Source organism: Sceloporus undulatus, chromosome 1, assembly GCF_019175285.1.
Source record: "Sceloporus undulatus isolate JIND9_A2432 ecotype Alabama chromosome 1, SceUnd_v1.1, whole genome shotgun sequence".
NCBI lineage: Eukaryota > Metazoa > Chordata > Lepidosauria > Squamata > Phrynosomatidae > Sceloporus > Sceloporus undulatus.
Window position 1 is genome coordinate 113,159,987 of NC_056522.1, and position 23,810 is coordinate 113,183,796.

The following is a 23,810-nucleotide window of genomic DNA, read 5'->3' on the forward strand; positions in this document are numbered from 1 at the left end:
GACAGGCCCATGGCCGCCATGGTCTCCATGAATTCCCGAGCCGCACCGGGTGGAACATAGCTGGCCATGAGGGAGATGTTGAAGTCACCCAGGACAAGAAGCCTGGGCGTCTCCAGCATCTGCTCAGCGACCAGCTCTCTTTGCTGCACGAATTGCCTCCCGATAGGAACAAAGAAAGTTCCTATGACAAGTTCTGTCAGATAGGAGTCGAGTCTTCCGCCACCTATGCTCTAGTCATTGTCCGAACCGCTTCATTCTCCTAAGCTCTGGTGTATACCATGGCCTGCGATTTGAAGCGGATTGGCAAGGACGCTTGGGAGCGATCGTGTTGATAGCCCTGGTAAGATTGGTGTTCCAGGTATCAACCAGAGCATTGACAGGATCACCGGCATTCCCAACCATTAAACCCTCTAAGGCTCTCTGGAATCCTATTGATTCCATTAGCCTTCGAGGGCGGACCATTCGAATAGGTCCACCACCCCGGTGGGGCAGATATTGGCTCTTAGTGCCGTCTTGACCAGGAAATGATCCGTCCATGACAATGTGGAGGTACTTACCACCTCCGCCCACGGATATTCCTGTTCCATACTAAAGACCGCATCGAGTGTATGACCTGCACAATGTGTGGGTCCAATGACCAGTTGGGATAGGCCCATGTTTGTCATGGTCTCCATGAACTCCTGAGCCGCACCTGTTAAGCTGGTCTTGAGCGGAATGTTGAAGTTCCCCAAAATTAGAAGTCTGGGGGACTCCAACAGTAGCTCAGAGACCAGCTGTGTCAGCTCAGTCAGGGAGTCTGTTAGACAACGGGGTGGTCAGTAGACTAGCAAAATCCCCAGACTATCCCTGGTCTTCAGGCTGAGATACATACACTCGAAGTGGACTGTGTTCCGGACAGGTATCCTGGTCAAGGTCAGGTGGTTCTTGTGAACCAGAGCCACTCCGCCCCCCGCCCCCTTCTCCTCACCTGTTCACTGACAGAATACCCAGCTGGGAGGGCCTGCGCCTAGGTGACTGCGCTATCCTCTTCCAGCCAGGTCTCTGTGAAGCAGGCCAGGTCGGCATCCTCATCCAGGAGGAGGTCCTGGATGAAGTGGGTCTTGTTTTTGACCAACCTGGCATTGCAAAGGAGCAGAGTGAGGTTCTGTGGAATGGTTGGTCTGCTCTCCAAGCCATTCTGAGAAACAGGGAACTGAAGGCGGGATAGCTTTCAAGCAGCAATCCCGTCTTTTGTAACATTTGTAAGAAGGCAGGAGTTAATAGGAATCTTACTCTGGTTTCTAAAATAGTTATTTATTTTGCTTTTGTGAGAGCTAAGGGCAAAATGAGATGCTTTAATATACATGTTAAAAATGCAGATGTCAACTGTGTCGGTAGGTTAATACTTTAAAGGACTGCAAGAGGTTAAGATAGAATTTAAACTCCTTCCTTTCCCTTATTGTGATGCCTTTTGGGTTTTTTCTCCAAGCTTCAAAGGAGTAATTTTAAAAGCACAATAGCAGGTGAATGAAGGGTCAAACCCCCCCCACACACACACACCTGCGTTGACCATGTTCCCCCTACCATTCCCAATTCATATTTGTATTTAATGGTGTTTCTTTTCTTTTTTTTCTTTTTCAAAACCTTTTATACAAATGTTTAAATCCCAAAATAACAAACAAAGTAAAAACCAAAGCAATCTCAGGAAAGAAGTGCAACAAATTTCAGACAGAATTTTAAAATGTATGTATTTTGCTGATCTTTGAAAAGTCTTTGAAAAGTCTGCATTGAGTGATTATAATTAATTTGTGATGCTTTGCTGTAGAGTGATTACTTTCAGTAAAGGGCTGTCATTATAAATTTTGACATGGTTTACTGTCACTTTGCATTTAGCACAACAATTTCAAAAAGTCACGACTCTCTGTCACATAGCAGCTGCCTAGATGAGAGGTTTTTCCCCCTCTTCCAAACTGCTTTTGATTTCAGACAAGTGGAATGTACTTGAAATGACCCGGGCCATCCATTCAGTATTGTAAGCCAGACATATACTCCATCAATAATCATCAATTTATGGTACTTCGATGCAACATACCTCTCTGATGGATTTTGCTTGCAGAATGCTTTTCAGGGAAAATGGGGGAAATATTTGAGTAACAATTACTAATTTTTTCATTTGGAATTAGTAACCATGTTGTGCCAATTTTGATTTATTTTAGGTATCTGATGATGGGCAATATGTTCTGCTATCTATACGAGAAGGATGTGATCCAGTAAACAGACTGTGGTATTGTAATCTACAAAAGGAATCAAATGGTATAACAGGTAATATACTTTGCTCATGTTCCTAAGAACTGCTTTTTGATTAAAATGTTTCAGTTTTATTTATAATGCTAAAGTCTGCATAATGCTTATACTCCTCAGACACTGATATTTTTCTGGCTTCTACTTGAATTCCCCAATCCTTCAATCAGGGTTTGTTAAATGGAATGAAGGGAAAATGTGCACATTTGCTTAGTATATTTAATTTGTGGCTCTTGTCTCAAGCTTAGTTATGTTCTGGATTGCCATGATAAATCTCTCTTAAAACACAAGAAGAGGAAATATGTACATACCAGCATTCCCACACTTTCTGATGTTCAATTTGCCCTTTGTTGGAGATAGTGACTATGAAAGACTTTGTTTTGCATGTCTTGATCACTGGAGCCCAAAAGAATCCTGTATCTGAATCATTAAGGGTATGTGCATAATAAGGAAATGTTGAATAGCTCTAATAATTATGTAATCATGTGAACTAATAAGGGAAAACATCTTGGCAAAGAATGAGCACTAGCATGGTGTAATGGTTGAATGTTTGACTCTGCTCAGCTATGGACATCCATTGTGTGACCTTTGACAAGTCACACACTCTCAGCCTCAGAGGGAGACAAAGGAATCAAACCCTGCTCTCCAGAGTCATAGCCCAATACCCAAACCACTATGCAACACTGGCTCTCAGACTAACTATAGGTTGACTTCATTTTATAGTCAGTGGCTTGCTGAAAATTTTACAGCTGCAGTCAACACTCACAATATTTGATATGACCTGAAAAAATTGAGGTAATGCTGTTGTGCTCAGTGTAAGTGCCAAGCTGCATGGCCAGCATCAAAAGACTGCTCAGTTAGCATCAGTATACATCCAACATTGAGCAGAAAGAGCACCAAAGCCAAATGTACAGGGTTTCTGTTGAGAGTTTGGCTGCAAGGAGAAAACCGATATCATTGCTCATCCATTTTTTTTAATTAAAAAAAAATAACCTCAGTAAATTTTCTAAAATGAAAGGGGAGAATACAATAGTTCTGCAATGGGTAAGCGGTAATGATGAGTTTATTCAGTGTGTGTGTGAAGTTCCTTTTGCATATTTCTCATATCTTGACCTGTCTACATGTTAGGAAAACATAATGGGAATGTCCCCAATGTATCAAGCTTTTTGCTGTCATGAAGCAAATTCCATGGAGGCTAAAGTTACTGAACCATACAAACTGAGAAAAGTAGAAAAGACCTTCAGGGATGCTGTAACAAGTTCCTACTTTAGTGCTGCTAGTTCTTTGAGAAGAAAAAGTCTTGGGCAATTAGGTCATGACACAGAGAAAATAGGAAATAATTCCTTAGGCAAATTCCATCTCTTGAATATGCCAAGATTATAATTTGGCAAGTGGGGTTCTTTTAAATGGAAGATTCAATCTGGTGTAGATAGACCAGTTCATTCTGACTGGTGCTAAGGATGTGCATATTATAAGAAGCTTGCCTGCACAGAGTGGAACAGTGAGAGTTGTGGTGCCCACACATGCTAGTGCTACTGGAAAATCATGTTACAAGAGCCATATGTGTTAGGAGATTGAGGCTCAGGGCTTCCAAGATAGTTTTTTAAAAATATATATAACTTTATTTCAGCATAGGACAGTTCTGCAGTTGCATGAATGAGATGGGAAGCTGAGAGAAATAAGTTTAAACAGTAGACATACTAGAGCCTTGCAAGCAAAGTCTTTGAACTCAATTTGGATATCCTAAACAAAGGGGAGGGGTGTTGCAGTTAGAAACCAAAACATGATCTTACATTGTGAGCTGTGGTTTAGGACTGCTTGCTTGGTGTTGTTTTCCATATGTTCAGCTCTCCACTTGGCCTTTGCCGGTGGAGTAACAGCTGTAACTATGTGCTGTGGATTCAGTTACACCAACCTGTAATTAGCTCAAACTATCATTTGCAAACCTTCTCCAAATGCCATATTTCTCCAGCAAGTCACAAACTGTGGGTTATTAATTTGGATATCATTGTAAAGTGAAACTGGTTGCCATGAGCTGTTTGAATTGATCCAATTTAAGCTTTTAACTCTCTCTCTCTCTCTCTCTCTCACACACACACACACACACACACACATGATTTTCTAAAGAATCTCTCAGATATTTGTACACCTGAAAGAGAGCCAGTGTGGTATAATAGTTTACATGTTGGATTAGGACTCCAGGAGACCAGGGTTCAAATCCCCATTCAGCCATGGGCAACTCACTGGGTGTCCTTAGACATGTCTCTCAGCCTCAGAAGAAGACAATGACAAACCACTTCTAAATAAATCTTACCAAGGAAACCCCAGGATAGGGTCACCACAAGTCAGGATGAAGGCCCATGCCAATAAATCTGATTTTCACCTTGATGCTATACATTGTAATAGCTATTAGCATAAGAAATAACAGATATCAATAGTATGTCTTCTGATTCAAAGAGGAGAGTGTCTTACATATAAATTTCATACTGTGTAGTTCCTGGCATTTTGAATGAGTACAACCTTGTCTTGAAAACTATTTCACTCATTCACAAAGAGAAAATATTTCACTGGAATTCTTGTACTGGATGTGAGATACCACATTTTAGCCACATCAGGAGAATCCCAAAGATAAGGCCAATGGACTTTACATTTACCATTTGAGGTTTCTACCTCCAACAAAGGTAAAACATTTTTCTAAAAAAGTTGGACAACATTTGGCACATTTTACCAAAACAGCACCTAAAAAAATGTTTCCTAATGCAGAAGCATGGTGGTTTCTTTAGAAATGTAGTGTATTCTGCCTAACTACAGGGCTTGTAGTTTCACAAAGAAGGGAGGCAAGAATCTCAAGAGAAGTCTATTTTTTCACTTGTTCAGAAGTAGGAGTGGTTTGCCTGCATGAATATCCCCTCTACACCACCTGAACTGAGAATGGCTACAACATCTTGACAAAATGCAGGCCTATGACTAACATAGTCATATATTTTTTTATTCTGTATGATTTATATACACTGTTTTCATCATCTACATATAATCAGGGGAGGAATGATCCAGATGCATTTGTAGATATTCTAAATAGGAATATGAACCCAAGATTAGGTTGAGCTGAGAAATGGAAGGTCAGTCCAGGTAAGGAAATTGTCACTGTTTTTATCAGTTTAGAGGAATGGTGAGAAAGCTGCTTTTGATGGGTTTGTCCCACTCCCAGAGATTCAGGTCTTGATACTTTATTTTACGTTCAGCATCTCTACTGGAGATGACCTCCATAACTTGTAATATCTTTCACCAAATTCAGCTTTGTGGAAACAAGTGACCTGACCCCAGTTATTAGTGCTCTAGGCTGAATTAATTTAACATATTGTACTGTATGTAGGGCTGCCTCTGAAAAGCATTAAGAAGCCAACACAATCAGAATGAGGTGCTCAGATTGTTCTAGGGGTAGTCGGTGACAGTTAACCTCCAATGCCATATTTCAAAGATCTCCTTATGTTAACAAATCCAATTCAAAGTTCTTATCTTAGCTGTTAAAGCCCTAAATATTATGGCTGTGATCCAGAACATCTAAAAAATGCCTTATCCTGTATAAAGCAGCCTGGCATTTGAGATTCTCAGTTGTTTTCCAAATGCCCTTGCTGTGGATGCTAGACAGGACAAAAGGGAGCCTTTTATGTATTGTTGTTTCTCAGATTATGAAACTATATCCCAAAAGAGATGTTCAGTTGGAACCTCCTTGCTTTATGTGTGTTAACTTTTTAAAAACCTTTATTGAATTGTTTCAAAGATACATGTGTTCAGCATGTTTGTACATACTACATGAACAAGAAAAATACAACACCAAAATAAGAATTTAAAATATAATCATTTGTTATACTTAGGATGCTAGATCTCATTCTTTCATCCTTTGAGCTCCTTAATAGTCTTTTAATTGCCTTCTTCCAGTTGTACTGACACTGCATGTGTGTGTGTGCTTTCAAGTCACCTGTAGACTTGATGGGGTAGGATGGGAGCTGACTTTCCACTATCTGACCATCATTTAATCTCCTTTGCTCTTACTTATACCCCACCTCCTCGCCATACTGTTCAACGCTATTTTCGTGATCTTCAATTGTTAACTCTAACCATCTTGGTCAGACCCTGGATTCATCTCTCTCTTCCCTAAATCTTGGGGATTCTGCTGGTTCAGCAATGTCTTTATTTAACTCCACTCTTTCCTCGACTCTTGACAGCTTTACCCCTGTCTCTGTATGCACTTCTTCCTCTAAGACTAGGCCTCAGCCCTGGCTTACCCCCCTCATTAAGTTTCTCTGGTCCTGCTCTAGAGCAGCCAAACGTCTTTGGAGAAAGTCCAAACAGTAGGCTGACTTTATTCATTACAAATTTGTTCTTTCGTCCTTCTCACGCGCCCTCTCTATGGCAAAACAAAATTATTACAAATCAGCGTTTGTTCTCCACCTTCAACACTTTGCTTAAACCTCCCTCTCCTCCTGTCTCTTCATCATTCTCTCCTAACGACTTTGCTAATTATTTCATCTCAAAGATTACCACTATCCGCTCTGAGATAGTCCCTCCCGATTCTTCTTCTGCTCATAATCTTCTATCGCCCTCACCTAAAAATTTTTCTGTGTTTCCTCCTGCTTCTTTGGATGAACTCTCTATACTTCTGAACTGTTCTAAACCTGCAACTTGTTCTCTTGATCCAATTCCTACTCATCTTCTAATTTCTATAGCTCCCTCTTTTCTGCCCTTGCTTCTCCATATCTTCAATCTCTCTCTCTCTCTACAGGCTCCTTCCCTTCGGACTTTAAACATGCTCTCATTTCCCCAATTCTGAAAAAACCTTCTCTTGACCCCTCCTCTTTGTCTAGCTATCATCCAATTTTTCTTCTTCCCTTTCTTTCTAAGGCCTTGGAACGGCTTGTTTATTCTTGCTGTCTTAAATTTCTTGAAGTCAACTTCATTCTTGATCCCTTTCAGTCTGGTTTCCACCCACGGCATTCTACAGAGACAGCTCTCACTAAGATCTCAAATGATCTTTTACGGGCCAAGGCTAATGGCCTTTATTCTGTTCTCATCCTTCTTGATTTGTCTGCAGCCTTTGACACCGTTCATCACTGTCTTCTAGTGGATATACTTTCTGACCTTGGGTTCTCAGACTCTGTTCTCGACTGGTTTAGATCTTATTTGTCAGACAGATCTTTTGCAGTGGTCACAGGTGGTCAGACTTCGTCCTCTGTTCCCTTATCTGTTGGTGTGTCCCAGGGCTCTGTTCTGGGTCCTCTTCTGTTTTCTCTCTACACACTGTCCTTAGGTAAACTCATTGGTTCTTTTGGTTTTTCCTACCATCTGTATGCCGATGACACCCAGTTGTATCTTTCCACCCCTGACCTTTCTCCAAGGCTTGAACAGCAAGTTTCGTCTTGTCTCACAGCTGTCTCACAGTGGATGCGCCATTGGCGTTTGAAGGTCAACATGTCCAAGACGGAGCTTCTTGTCTTTCCTCCTAAGTCCACCCTTCAATACTCCTTTTCTGTCTCTGTGGACAACATTTCTATTCAACCAGTCCAGCAAGCCCGCAGTCTTGGTTTTATCTTTGATTCTTCTCTGTCGTGTATCCCTCAGATCCAGACCACAGTCAAGGCATGTAGATTCTTTTTATACAACATTTCCAAAATCCGACCTTATCTCTCTGCCTCTACTGCCAAGATTCTGGTCCATGCCCTAGTGGTCTCACGACTTGATTACTGTAACATCCTCCTGGCTGGGCTTCCTCTTTCTCACCTCCGTCCTTTAATTTCTGTCCAGCATTCAGCTGCACACATTATCACATCCACCCACTGCTCTGACCACATCTCTCCTTTGTTAGCATCCCTTCACTGGCTACCCCTCCCTTTCCGCATTCAGTATAAGCTCCTGCTGTCGATGTTTAAAGCCCACCATGGGCTGGCCCCTCCTTACTTATCAGACCTTATTTCTCCTCACCTTCCCACTAGGGCCCTCCATTCTGGTAGTCAAGGTCGGCTATCCCTGCCCAGGATTTCCTCTGCCCCTTCTCGGATTCGGCCCTTTTCACTTGCTGCCCCTCACTCCTGTAACCTTCTTCCCCTGCCAGCAAGGGCCATCCCTTCATTAACCAGCTTCAAAACGGAGTTGAAGACCATCCTGTTCAGAGAAGCATTCCCAGGCATTGCGTGACTATCATTTGTTATGTGATGTTCTTTTGTTCCCTGTTTTATTGAACCATTTCCTGTAGCACTATATATTTTATATGTATTATCCTATTATCTCTTAGATTGTATGCCATAGGCAGGCTTTCTCTTATATACTTGTTGTTTTATGTACAGCGCTGTGCAAATCTACAGCGCTATATTAATAATAATAATAATAATAATAATAATAATAATAATAATAATAATAACCGGAAGAGCACAATGTAGAGAGATCTTGTAGCACCTTTGAAACTAACTGAAAGAAAGAAGTTGGCAGCATGAACTTTTATAGACTTTATTCTACCTCCTCATTCAACTCCTTTTGGTGGAGTTGAAGCTAGGGATAGACATATATATGCCATAGGTGTGTGAGAATGTCAATTCAAATTCAAAATTCTTTGGGTATGGAAATGAAAGAGCAACTCCAATTTTAACAATGGTTGTTTGTGGACAAAGACATAGCCATTGGATCTGGAAATGAGATGGAAGATCACAAGTTGGATATCCTTGATTTGTATTCTCCCTTTACCAATATAACTCCTTCCAAAGTCATTCCAAGCACACATTATTAAATACAGTAAACCGTGTGTATTAAAAGCCACTCTGATAGCCTTTAGGGCTGAAGGGTGGGGTATAAATACCATAAATAAATAAATAAATAAATAAATAAATGGTAAAAATTCCTGAGGCTTCTGTCAAGAGGCATTGGGTGCTAATAGCCCTGAGGGCATGGAGATCAAAAGTCAAGCCAGTTGTAGCAGGCTGAAGAGGTGAGCTGCTTTGCCTGCTTACCTCACACGGTTGAACTGTAATTCAATTGAACCATTCCCTAAGAAAAACCCCTGAACTTGTATAGTATTCTTATAGCAATACCATACCAGGCTGAAATTTTTGACTTCTGCTTTCTCCTTCTTGCACCCTATCACATCTCTATGGTCTGTGGTTTGGTGTAAATTATCACAAGCTTTGTCTATCCTGCTTGTCTGCATTACAGAACTGTCTCATCTCTTTTGCTTTTTAAAATTATAAGTGAAAGGAAGGGTGTCCATCACTAAAGATTCTAGACAAGTGTGACATGTTATTAGTTCTCCTGTAGAGGAAGCAGCTGTGTCTTGTCAGTTCACTGATCCTTGATGGTCTTGGTATCGGTGAATTTTGTCTGATGTTAACTCATTCTGTTACTACGGGGAATGGATTTGATTCCTGCTGTATACTATTATCCTTTACTGTTAGTCACAACTTGCTGATTTAAAAGTTTTGTTTTCTTGGTGTTTTTTTTTTTTTTTAAATCCAGCTACTTCCATACATGGAATGTTTGAAAATGCCTATCTAAAGAAGTAATAAGACTTGGTCAGAGCTCTAAACCAGACTTTGCATCTCAGAAGGTGAGATGCAGAAGGAGAAGATTAATGCTTTGACTCTGATGGGTTGTATTTACCCTGACAAATTAATGAATCTTCTCCGTGGTATGTTTGCAATGAGCCAGCCTACCTGCCCTGCTCAGTTTAGAGGAAACATCTGAATCCCTGGAATGATCACTTACATCAGTCTTTGGCCCTTCAGAAATTAATAACTTCAATCAGTTTTCTCAACTTTTAACCCTTCAGATATATGTGGCCTTCTGTTTCCCAAATCCCTGGTGATGGGGCTTCTGGGGACTGAAGTCCAAATACTCTGGAGGAACACAGGTTGAGAATTATAAAGCAAAAGATACTATGAGGAATGTTATAGGTCAGTGGTGGCGAACCTATGGCATGCGTGCCAGAGGTGGCACTCAGAGCCCTCTCTGTGGGCACACATGCTTTTGCCCTAGCACAGAATTTGCCAGAGTTTCTTACTAGAAAGCCAGAGGGACATGGCAATTTGCAATAAATAAGTGAGGTCTGGGTTGCAGTTTGGGCATTTGGTCTGTAAAAGGTTCACCATCACTGTTATAGGTGGTTATTGGTATTGGTCAGTATTCTAGATAAGATACTTAGCCACATAGTAACATTGCTAAGTAGGGTCTCCTGGCCTGACCTCCTCCCCCCAAACATACTGGGCAGCTGCTTCTGCAAATTATTGAGGTCTGTACGCATATCAGTTGGGATGCAGCAGACTGATGTGCCCACCCCTTGCCTCCAGTGACCTTTGGTGTGGTAACCAGAAACAGAATCCCTCTCACAATTCCTCCTTGCACTAGAGATCACTTGCAGGAGAGGTGGAAACATCAGGTTGCTGCATCCCAGTTGATAGGTCTCGTGGGCTGCTGACCTGCAAATCAAGGTTGGTACATCAAGGTTTCACAATCCCTACATATTCCTACACCTTTTAGTGTAATGGACTGCATGTAGGTTACATATTTGTAACTATAATCGTGAATGCCAACCAACATTATTGTCATTTATTTATATAGTGCCTGTGATGCAGGGATAGGCAAAGTGTCTCCTCCCAGATATTGTCAAACTCTAACATTAAGCATTCCTCACCACTGACCAGTTTGACTATGGCTGCTGGGATCTGCAATCCAACATCTGGAGGACTGCTCATTGTTTAGCCTGTTGTAATGTCTTACTATTACTCATGTGTCATCACATGCTCACATGCATACACTCTCTCTGGATTTTTGGCTCCCTTTCCAGTAAAAGATCCTAATGTAAGAAACTGTTCTTCAGGCAGCATTCTCTTCCTCTTTTCTCTCTTAAGAGATTGTTTCTTGGCAATGTTCTGCTATCAGGCAGTCTTGTCTCGTTAACTTCCTGAGAGGCAGTCCTCCCCCAATCCCAGGGGCTGCCTGTTGTTCCTTCTGCTACCAAAGGCCTGTCTAGTCCAGCATTCTGTTCTCATAGTAGTCATTCAGATGCCTATGCATATCTCACAAGCCAGACATGCGCACCATAGCTAGGGACTACTTAGTGGCTTTTCCTAGCAACTGCCTCTGATATTGGAGGCAATATGTAGCCATCATGACTAGTAGCTGCTTTATCTTCTTAAGTTTCCATCCAAGCTGGTACTACATCTAGAAGAAACAGATTCTATGCAGCCTGTTCTCTGCCAACATTTGGCTTCATCAGATGCGCAGGTTCTGCCATTTTGAAAGTGAGAGGAAAATTATTATGTCAGGTTAATAGAGCAAGAGTAGCCCTTGCCCATTTTTAGAAGATGATGTGATACTAAAGAAAACACATTAATACTAGTTGTTATTTAATATTTATAAGGGGTGGTGAATTTTCAGCATGCTGGAAAAATTTTAAGCATTTCATATGGCTTAATTCTCTTGCTTTGGAGACAAATTTCTTCATGGGCTGATTCAGACAGTTTTCTAGACCATGGTTTGGAACAGGAGTGGGGAACTTTTGACTTTCCAGAGTCCTGGTAAAGTATTATGGGAACTGTAGTCCAAAATACCTGAATGAGCAGAAATCCTCTGCATCTCTGTTTTAAAGGATTGGTAATGACAAACAGTGAGTCTTGAAACTCTTCTAGAACATGGCCACATAGCCTGAAAAACCCACAAAAAACTATGGATGCCGGCCATGAAAGCCTTCGACTTCACAGTGAGCCTTGAACTTATTATCCCCTCTTTTCCTTTATATGAGAGAGAAAAGATTAGGAATTATACTTTGTTTACTTTTGCCTCTGAATGTGGAAACATATACAGAACAAACAGTGGTTTGTGACTAGTGGGAAACAGAGGCTTCTAATATCTTCCTTTTTTGTGGGAGAAGGGATAAAGAGAAGGAGGTAGCAAAGATACCCAGGATTCTCTTTGGATTATTCTTGATCCTCAATGTCACAGATGAGTAAGGGAAGGTACAGCCCAAAAGCCCCCTCTTTGTCCCCCATTCCACCCCAATCATCCTCTGTAAGCCTACAGAGGATTCAGTTTGACATTTAGTGATGACCTATCTTGGACAGATTGAGCAGTAGAGAATTTGGAGGGGTGGTGCCTGCCAAGAATTGTAGGAAGACAAGAATGGTGCCTAGACTATCAGAAGTTGCTTGTTCCTGCTTGAAATCATAAAATCATGAAAATCTAAATTACAGCCATTGATTTTCCCATTTTAATGTCAAGTCCAAGCAGTGTTCAGTAATTAAGCCATTTGCTGTCATTCACAACTTGATGACTTTTCAAAATGCTGATTGACAATTTAAACTTAATTATTACTTAATTATATACCATGTGTCATCCCTAATTAACAGGTTCCACATTTATTAACCAGTAGCAGAATACAAGATGTACTATAGTGGTGGAGTACAGTGGTGGTGGTACTGTATTAAATGTTACTGTGCTATGCCTGCTTATATATACAAATGTGCTTCTGAATATGAACATAATTATTTTTAAGCAAAACAGCCTAAAGATTTGCACACAAAGCCTTCAAACTGTTTCAGACTGTCCCATCAAAGCAGAATTTTATTAAGGTATTCTTTTCCCATTTTGTTAAGATTTTGTTGTAAAAATGTCTTTGTTTATTTGTGGGTCTTTACATTCTTCCTGGTGTGTGTTTCTGAGTTCATACAGATGACTAAATACCCTGTCATTATAACTGAATTGTCTATCTCTGATCCTGCCAAGTGATAAGCAAGATTTTTATGCCACACTACAGGAACCGAGATGTGATAGAATGTGTTGCAAAATACCCATTCACATTTTCTGCTTTACTGCATTTCTGAAACAGAACAAGGAACAAGCAAAGAAAAAAAGCTGTGCTGAACTTGCCACTTTTTAAAAAACATGTGCCAAATACATTTTTCTGAAGCCATAATCATATGATATGCCTCATCAACTTGTTATCAAATCTGTTGTTGTTTGTTTTGTTTAATTGTTGCTGAAAGTAGTCTCCTTCTTTGAATCGTATTTCTTGCATATGAGTAGGGTTGTTGTTGTTGTTGTTGTTGTTTTGTTCCTTGAAGTCATTTCTGACTTTTGGCAATCGTAAGATGAACCTATTGCAGAGTTTATTTGGCAAGATTTGTTCAGAAGGGGTTTGCCCTTGCCTGCCTCTGAGGCTAAGAGAGTGTGCTTTGCCCAAAGTCACCCAGTGGGTTTCCATGGTCATAAGAGGATTTGAACCCTGGTCTCCAGAGTTCTAGTCCAGTGCACAAGCCACTGTACCATGTCAGCTCATGGTGGTCAGATGCTGTGTCTTTTATTATAATTGCTGTCCATGTGTCTCACATTTTGCCCACAATCCTTTAACAGTGCTGAATAATAGAAGCTGAAATCCAGAACCTATGAAGGACAGAAAGTTTCCCTCATCTAGCTTTATAACCTTACCACTATTCCCATGCTGAATGATGGCTTGTATATTGATTCATTGTCACAGTTCTGTGTTTATTGTTTGTTTCAATTATGTATTGCAATCATAGTCTTGTACTTTTTTTAAAACATAAAACTGGCTTTGAAATTGCTGCTTTAATGATTATGTATATCTTATGTTTTATGTTAGGACTTGAGAGTTACAACATTAAATTTACTTACTTATTTACCAAAAAAAAAAAATAAAATAAAAAATGTCACAGCATAGCATGGATGATACTACTAACTAAGAAAGTATGCAGTTTGCTTCAGTTGTCATTTCCTAGATCATTGTTGCTATCTGACCAAATATAATACAGTCCGTCCTTCCTTTATGCGGAGGATACATTCCTGACACACACACACACACACCCCACGTAAAGGGAATTCCACCTATGCTCAAGTCTCATTTAAATGAATGGGGCTCCTGCATGCCGTGGTACAGTGTGAGCGCACACCATGGGCGCACGTGTCATTACCCCTTATGGGGCATGCCTCCCCTTTTCCCAGTGGGCACACTGTAATGTTATCTGTGAGCTTTACACTTTACACAATTATGGTACTGTGATTCCACTTTAACGTCTTTGGTTCCATCCTACAGAATTCTGGGATTTTCAGTTGATTGAAAGGCTGGTACAGTTTTCTTCCAGAGAGCTTTTTTAATTGCTCACCAAACAAGAAGGCAGGGAACCGTCTAATTAAAAGATTGTATGTACAGTGCTGTGTAAATTTACAGCGCTATATAAATAAAGTTTAATAATAATAATAATGATAAGAAGAAGAAGAAGAAGAAGATGATGATCCAGAATTCATTAAGATGTTCCCATGGCAGTTAACGTAGAATCACAGTGCTATAATTGTATAGTGTGAAAGGGTCCTTAGGAAAAATATTTACAAGTTTCAGCAGACTGGATGGAGAAAAAAAATAGGAAAGAAATATTCATTCAACTTGTTGTGGCTATATTGAATATGGTGGAGCCATATTTGTCCCTAAGGGAAATGCTGCAAGATTGCAAACCAAATAATTAACAGTGTGGTGATATATTTTTTACCTTTAGCAATAGTTGAAGAAGCAAATGAAGCAGCTGTAGCTTCTCTTTGTCCCTTTATTTTTCTGGTTCTTTTGTCTGGTTCCTGGCCAGCCTACTGTAGGAATGGATAGAAGAAATTAGGCCAAGGAAGTCATGGGTATGATCAGCTTTGCCTTTGGCTCTGTCGATTTTAAAGACACACCATGCATTTCCAACTAACTACCAGGCAGTCCTTGCAGCCAAAGATTTGTTATTTGCTTTTGGATGACCCAGGCTGATATCAAGCCTGGCATCACCATCCGACTTGTTTATTTCCTGAAAATAAACTCTTTCTGTTCTTCTGGTATGAATTGGAAGACAAATCAGTATCCTTGAATCTCTGGAAACTTAGCTGACAGCTGTTAATAAATTCAATGTAGCTTTTTTACAAGATCCGAAAGTGTTATATAGTATCAGAGGAAAACCTTGGTTTCAAAGCAATGACAAGTAATTATTTCTCATAACCTAAGAAGAGAAGAAATTGACTGAAGACAGACATGACAGAATCTTGTTTAGAGAGAAAATTTTATTTTTGTCTACTGAAAGAGAAACATGTGAATTACAATTTGCTTTTGTTTGGTCTTAAACCAGTTTGAGTATGGCTCAAGAAAGTAAACTAACATGCTTGGCCTGATAGTTAGGGATGTATGAGTTTCCACACAAACAAAACTAATATGCAGAAGACAATATAAGTGCTACCCCTTTTTGTAATAGGCAAAGCAGATAATATTTTAAAGATTGCAGCTAAATATTTTTCTTCTGCGATTTTACTTTAGACATGAGTCTGATCTTTTATAGGGGGTAGTCACGGAGCTTTAACTTCTTCCCCAAGGTATAGTCCTTAACTGGAGTAGGCCACCACTATTATAATTTACACTGCACAACAGAGATCGGTTTGAATTCTGAACCATAGGTTTGTGATATAAATCACAGGCTCACTGAACCAGGCTGAGATCAATGTCATCATGTGGAGTGGAGAAAATTAAAGCACACTGCTACCCCTTGATGTCTTCCAAATCAGCCTTTCTGTGTTCACTAAAGAATAAAACAACATAGATGCTAATTAAGGCTTCAAAGTCTTCTTTGGCCCAAGAGACCTGCCACAATGCAGAAATAAAGCAGTTTGACATCACTTTAACTGTCATAGTTACATTCTGTGGAATCCTGGACTTTGTAGTTTGGTGAGGTATTCAGCCTGGTCTGTCAAAGAGCTCTGGTGCCTCACCAAACTACAAATCCCAGGATTCTGTAGGATAGAGTCATGGTAGTTTAAAGTGGTGTCACACTGCTTTATTTCTGCAGTGTGGATACACCTCTGATCCTGAAAACTTTCAGTGTTCTTAGTTTTTTGTTCTTAGACATGTTGAGAAGTTTTTAATCTGTTTTACTCTTCTCTTTATTCCGTTAGATGAACTGTATAATCTTATATGGTTATGGAGGAGGCATTCTACCACATAGTCTCATGTTACTCTAGATGAGTGGTCCCCAAACTGTGCCCTTTAAGAGATTTTGGACTTCAGCTCTCAGAGATCTCAGCCATCTTGGTCAATAGTCTGGGATTCTGGGAGCTAAAGTCCAAAATCCCTTAAAGAGCACAGTTTGGGGACCACTGCCCTAGATGGTAATATGTGGCTCTCCATTTGGACAGCAGTCCGCAGCATTCCTCATCATTACTACTGGGGTTATAATATGACAACATCTGGAGACCTTCTTAATTGTGAACTCTAGCTTAGTACAAGGGGAAACCCAATCCATCCAATCCTTGCTATTCTTTGGGAGTTCATGCTTTTTTTTGTGGGTGGAAGGGCAGTGGAAATCTGTCCATTTCACTTTCTCCCTCAATAAAATTTTGCAAATGTTTGTAAATTCTCATTAAAAACAAACTGAAATTAATTCCTCACTGACTCTGGCAAAGAAACAGTTTTCATCCCATCTCCCTGTTTTTGCACATCTGTGCGATACAACCAAGGAAGAGTTGTTTGGACTATGCACAAGACTGGCTGTCCTGTAATAATATGCAAGAAAGAGATTTTGTCAGGCTAAAACTAGGGAAGAGAACTTTAGGAATTATTCTTTTCATCTTTCATGTGTTCTCTTCACGGAGAAGCTTACGTAGAAGTCATATGGATGATTTTGTTGCTGCTATTCAGTCATTACTTTGATAGCTTTTTGATAGTTTCAAAGGAAAATTCTTCAGACATGGTCTTGTCTATGAAGCCTGGAAATGCTGTGGTTTGAAGCTATAATTCCCAGAATCTAGCTAGCATGGCCACTGGCCAATGACTATGTTGGCTGTGAGATTCTGGAAGATGTAGCTCCCAAAAGTAACTCTGGCGGGATACAGATCAGCCTGCACCTGCCCCTTTCCCCAACAGGTCAGGGCCTCAGCGGCCACAGCGGCACCCCTATAGGCCCCGATCCACCATTTTTCCTGGCCTCAGGAAAGCGGCAAAAATCCGCTTCCCTGCAGCCTGGAAAGGGGTGTCTTTGGAGCTTTATGCCCCAAGGACACCCTGATAGCGGCGGGCAAAGAGAGAAGCCCCTTTCTCTCTGTATCGCTGATGCGGTAATTTAAACGCACTGCGATACGCACTGCGGAAGGAGCTCCAAAACAGGCCTCCTTCTGGCGCAACTGAAAGGGCATCACAAGAGCCCTGCAATGGTGCCAGGACGTCACGTCCACATAGTGCCGTTTGGCTGCGGTGCGGCCGTGACGTCATAATGGCGATGCCCATGTAGACAGGGCGCCGCCATTACAACACCGCGGTTATGTGCTAGGGTTGCGAGGCGTCTGTAAAGGATGCCCTGTGGCAACCCTAGCATGTATTCAGGCTGGCGCTTTGCGCCAATCAGGATACTGCCCCTGATTCTCTACTGAAGGCTGGAGTAGCAAGGAAGACTCTATCAAATGTAGCTTAGTATACATCAAGGTGTCCTTTAATTGTGTAAATTGACAAAATTCTGGTTCTGTCCTTTGTTTCTTTATCCCATCCACTGGTATTCCCCCCCCCCAATACAAGCCTAAATGTAGAGCTTCATGCTGGAGAAGAAGCAGGAGCAGATTACCTTCACATTTCTTAGTGTTTTTGAACTCACTTTGTATGAAGGCACAATTACTCAATTGTCAGTAGCCATACATGCCTCTAAATCTGTACAAACAAAATACATTCATCTAAGCATCTCCCTCTCACTATAAGCTTTTAAAGCAATTATTATGATAGGATTAATTGAGCCCCTTGAGTGGGGAAGAAAAAGTCCTTAAGTATTCTTTGTCCCAAAACCATTAATAGTGTCAGTTCATCAGTCACTAGATCATAAAACTCAGCTTTAAAGGTCTCTGACAGATGTGTATCACATAATGCTTTCTCTTTAAAAAGTCATTCCTTCTTCCACTATATTGAAGGCAGAAGGTGACTCGTTCAGGTTTGCTATGATTTAAATGGCGCTTAGCAAACTGAAGAGAAGCAGTGGATGCGTTGGTATGATTCATTTTCTGTTTTTATTATTATTTTAAAATATTTTTAAATTATAAATGTTACCTAACAAAAATAAATATCACATAACAAATACAATTAATAAAATAAAACTAACATAAAGGCAAATTGAAGTTTTCTTTACTATCTTTTCATATGTAATCTTCTTTCAGTTCTTCCTACCTTACTTATGCTTGGTATTCATACATACAGTATTATTTTTACAGTTTGTTTTCTGATATTATTGCTTCCTGATTCTATCTTAAATAATTCAACCAAGCTAGGTTCCAAATATATATACAGTAGTTATTTTCTGTTAGTCCTTGAAACCAATAATTGACATTTCTTCCCATATTTTACTCAGATATTTCAGTTCTAAATTTCCTACAAATTTACATAAGCTTTCATACTTCATTAAGCATGCCAGTTTGTCTAAGGGGTAAAACAGACTTCCCTGATAGAGCGGCTCTGTGCCACCTCTGGGAGCATCGGATCAGACTTGCAGCAACCACACGCCGCAGGCCCGATCTGGCGCTTTGCCGCTCTTTCTGAAAGCAGCAAAAATCTGCCCTTGCTGCAGTGGTGGCTTTTCGCTGATTCTTCGGTGCAGTACAGTCAGCCCTTCTTATACACAGATTTTTTATACATGGATTCAAGCATACACGGTTTGAAAATGTTCCAAAACAGTATAAATTTACCTTGATTTTCCATTGTTATAAGGGACACCATTTTGCTATGCCATTATATTTAATGGGTCTTGAGCATACACGGATTTTGTTATACATGGGGGATCTTGGAACCAAACCCCAGCGTATAACAAGGGTCCACTGTACATTTAAACACTGCACCGAAGAAGGGACATGATGCCTCCTGCCATCTGGTCAGGTGGGCAGCATGATGCCGGCAGCAGGGTGACGTCAGGGCATGCAGCATGTGGATGCCGCATTCTCACTCTGCCCTGAGGCAGCATTAAATGCCAGTCTGTTTAGCCCCTAACTCAGCCATCTCAATTTTTGTGACCAATCTCGTATTGAAGGGATTGAACTCTCTCTCCATTTCTGAGCTATGACAATTCTAGCTGCCAATGTGTATGGTTCATTTTAAAGACCCTGTGCAGTAGACATGAAACAGAATCATGGGAACCTGGAATGTATTGCCTTGTCTTCTAGAAGTGTTCCAGCCAAGAGTGCCAGCCAACTACCATTTTGTTCCCTTCTCTCAACCCTGATTTTTCATTTTTCTTTTCAAACTGATAATACTCAGTATTTGGTGACTGTTACACATGCTCAATCCTTGGAATGTTGAGAGGTGTGCTCCCTTTGTTCACTTTTTGCAAATTGTGGTATTTCCCAAGCGGGATGAAACCTCCATCAACTGCACTTGGCCCTCCATTTCTACAGATTTTTTTATCAATAGATTCAAGCATCTGTAGTTTGGAAATAGTTTAAAAATATATAAATTCCAAAAAGCAAACCTTTATTTTGCCATTTTATATAAGGGACACCATTTTACTATGTCATTGTATTTAATGGAACTTGAGCAGCCACAGATTTTGGTATCCATGGGGGGTCTTGGAACAAACCCCCAGCAGATACCAAGGGCCCACTGTATGTTTTGCTCCATATTTGGTGTTTAGGCTAACTATTGGCACTTGCCACCTGAGTTCACTCTTAGAGGAACTGATTTATCACCCATGGGATATCCAGAGAGATAACGGGACAGTTCTTGTTATAAGAAGCTGCACCCTGTGGACAGCTACTGGTTGTAGATTTGATAGTGCTGTCCAAAGGCTACAGGTTAATCAGCCAAAATATTTACCTCTCCTGCAGCATTTATGTATATGGTTTTTATCCTCAGTGCTTTGAAAGTGTGATATTGGGAAAAATAGGATTCCACTTTGGCTATGTGATGTGGATAATTCTTGGACTTTATGCTGTTGTTGACTTTTGGGTTCATGAGGTTTGGCCTTCCAAATAGCAGTAGTTCCAGGCCTGTTAATAGTAAGTCTCAGGAAAGGTTTTCCACTCTTATCTCTATGTCAGGTCTTTGATGACTGTCTTTCATATAAAAAATAATAATAATTAAAATCTTAACACATCGACTGTTACATTTCAAGGGCTATATGTACAATACTGAATTAAAGCAGTTTGACATCACTTTAACTGCCATGACACAATCCTACAGAAACCTGGCATTTGTGTTTTGGTGAGGCATCAGAACTCTCTGGCAGAGCATGATCAGTAACTCATCAAACTACAAATCCCAGGATTCTGTAGGATAGTGTCATGGCAGTTAAAGTGGTGTCAAATTACTTTAATTCTGTAGTGTGGATACACCTGAGAAGGAAGGGTTGTAACCTGTTATTCTGGAACACAAGTTTTCTTTGCAGATCACAGAATGCCATATGGACAAGCATTCGTCCAGTCATCTGGGACATGCTGAAGTGGCACAGTGCAGAAACAAGTCGGCTACATTTGGGCTTATGACTCAGAATCACCAAGGCATGCAGGGGACTGATCAAAGTTATATATACGACAGTTGCTCCTTCTTGTGCTTACTCCCTGATATAATGTGGGGAATCTTTCAAAGTACTTTATTTTTTAACTAAGCAAGTCTTGCACCTTTCATCTGATAGCTGAAATGCAGCTTGAATCAATGTGGTATTGAAGTCTGTGTTCGTATCTGATTACCATTAATGCAGAAAAGCAACTGGAATGCTCTTCTAGATGTTTGTCTGTTGCCATTGATCTTTTTTAAGTACTAGAAAAAGTTCTATCATTCTCTTCCTTTTATCTCTATCGTTTAAGTACTGATTGTGCTCTGCCATTAAATTGCTGGTTTTATTTGTTGGTTTATTGGATCTCATCTGAAATGAGTTTTGCAGTTAGCCTCAAGGACTTTTAATTTGAAATGTAAGGTACAAAATATTAATAGATTAGCTGTTTATCTGTTGTGCCTGAAAGAAACCCTAGAAATATGTAAGTTACTGATAAAATCATATTGCATATCAGATCAATTGACCTTACATAGAAAAAAAGTGGAATGAAAACCAAAAAGCTATCATCACATCTTCTGATTCACATCATATCATATCTTCTCCTGATTCATATTGACATTTCACTTAACCTTGCAGTTAAAAACAACAAGAGAAGGGGAATCTGAACATATAAACATATTGCCTACAAAACCAAAGATTTTCACCCCCAAAAGGATTGCTATCTTAAATCAAACCACATTGCACTTCCTCCAGTATGGTCCAGCTGTTCAACTTCAGAGCAGATAAGAGCAATTGTTTGTAGGCTACTAAATCTTTCCTTGGAGCATCTATCCATAAAGGATGAAATCCTAAGCACACAAGTGTGGAGGTGCACTGAAAAGCACTCATTTACAAAGAGGGCTTATTTTATTGCAGGTATGGTGGCTGCAGATGGTGGTGGCATTCCGTCTTGTGTCTGTATTTAGGTGGTGAGGAAGGAACTGGCAAAAGCCACCCCTGAGTATTCCTTGCCTAAGAAAATCCTATGTAATTCATGAGGTCTCTAAGTCAGCAGGCGACTTGAAGGCATGCACACACACATACAAATACATAGAGTTGCACCAGCTCTCTTGGTAAGTGAGACTGAGAAAAAGCAGTCTATTACCTAAGTCTACATATTAAGCTACTGAGCCAAATGGGTATTTTTATTTCTATTTCTTTGGCAGGGAAATTCTATTTTTTTTGGCAGGGGAAGCAAAATAGATGTCCCTGATATTCATTTAGGCGTTTTTATTTCCATGCCTGTAATGGAAACAAAGGTTCTTTATCCATTCCAAAAGTAAGTCTGATAATTGTGCTAAAAATTAAAAGGATAGATTTTCCTTTCAGAATCAGCAGAATTTCCATAATGCAATTCATTCTTTTTCTACTCTAAACACCCACATTTGTGTTGCTTAAAAAAAATCATGTGGCTTCTGCAATTAAATCTTGTGAGAGTGTATATTTTCTGCAGAGTATAAGTGATATTTTTTTCTTTTCTAAAATTATAATGTAGGAATTCTTCAGTGGGTAAAACTGATAGACAACTTTGATGCAGAATATGAATATGTCACCAACGAGGGACCTATGTTTACTTTCAAGACAAATCGTCATGCTCCAAACTATCGATTAATTAACATTGACTTCAGTGATCCAGAGGAATCCAAATGGAAGGTACTGGTTCCTGAACACGGGAAGGACGTTCTAGGTAAGAATGTGAAAAAGTGAGACAGGAGACAATGCTTTCAAATTATTATGACCCTGCCGGAAAAGTGTCTTAATATAAGAAACATTTCAAAAGCAAAATAACCTATTGTATATTCACAGTTAAGCAGTGATAATTATCATATGGAAGAGATTAATAATGTACTATTTAGGGAAAGTTATTTGTATCTTTTATATATGTGACTATCAAGAAGATATATATACAGTATATTCAAAGTAGTATTAACAGGTGTTTCTTTTTTAAATGATACAGAGTCCTGCATTTCATAAGAACCATAGAAATTGTAACATTCAGTTAACTGCAGTTTCAGGGAGAATTGTCACTTCTAAAAAAATGTTGTTTTGATGTTAAAAGATCAACCTGCCATGTTGTCAAATTGTTTTAGTCACTTTCACATTTTGGTTAGAAAAGGAGACTATAGCAAAAGGCAGTTAATAATTTATTTCTCTGAAAGCTTTGCAGTCAGGTGAATTTTTCATTTTACCTGATATAAAGATGACATGTCAATGAAATGTCTTGTGCAAAAATGAGATATGTAAGAATTGAAAGGTTAAATAATTATCCTCATATAAAGTGATTCATTCGCCATTACAATCTGCATAGAACACCATCATACAGAGATCTAGCTATGTTAATCATTATGGGAATTCTTTTTTATACAGTTCTTATTTTTTCTCTTTAAAAAAGATCTAAGGAAGGGTTTTGTTTTACCTATTAAAAGTAGTCTATCATGTGTTGCTATATAAAAACAGTTATTGTATTGAATATATATTAAATAAATGTTCGCCCTTAATTTTTATGTTACTTTGGAAATTCTGTTACTTTGTTACACTCCTTATTACCCCCAAATGTAACTAGTTACAGATAACTCCATTGCATGGGAATCATTACGTTCCACCAATGTAGGCCAGAATTTATGCCATGGACTGGTTTTTAACTTTCTACACTGCAGAAATAATGCAGTTTGACACCACTTCAACTGCTATGGCTCCATCCTACAAAATCCTGGGATCAGCAGTTTTGCAAGGCACCAGCATTCTTTGGCAGAAAAAGATAAAGACTGGTAAAACTACAAATCCCACAACATAGAGCCACAACACTTAAAGAAATGAAAATATATAATATGAATGTTTGGGTTTACAATGCTTTAATTTTGAAATATTTGAATCTTTGTCTTTCGGGATACCGTTTCTAACATAATCTATTGCATGGATATTAGTGTCTGGATACCCGTCTATAGTGCATTCCTAAGGATTTTT

General features: G+C 39.7%; 1 protein-coding gene across 1 annotated transcript in view; it reads left to right on the top strand.

Moving 5' to 3' along the window:
* Nucleotides 1-23,810, top strand: part of LOC121925245 (prolyl endopeptidase) — a 92,822-nt gene that overhangs the window by 32,572 nt on the left and 36,440 nt on the right. The window contains exons 7-8 of the mRNA XM_042457144.1: nt 2,196-2,301; nt 22,342-22,533. Of these exons, the coding sequence (XP_042313078.1) occupies nt 2,196-2,301; nt 22,342-22,533 (298 nt within the window). The remainder of the gene's footprint in view (nt 1-2,195; nt 2,302-22,341; nt 22,534-23,810) is intronic.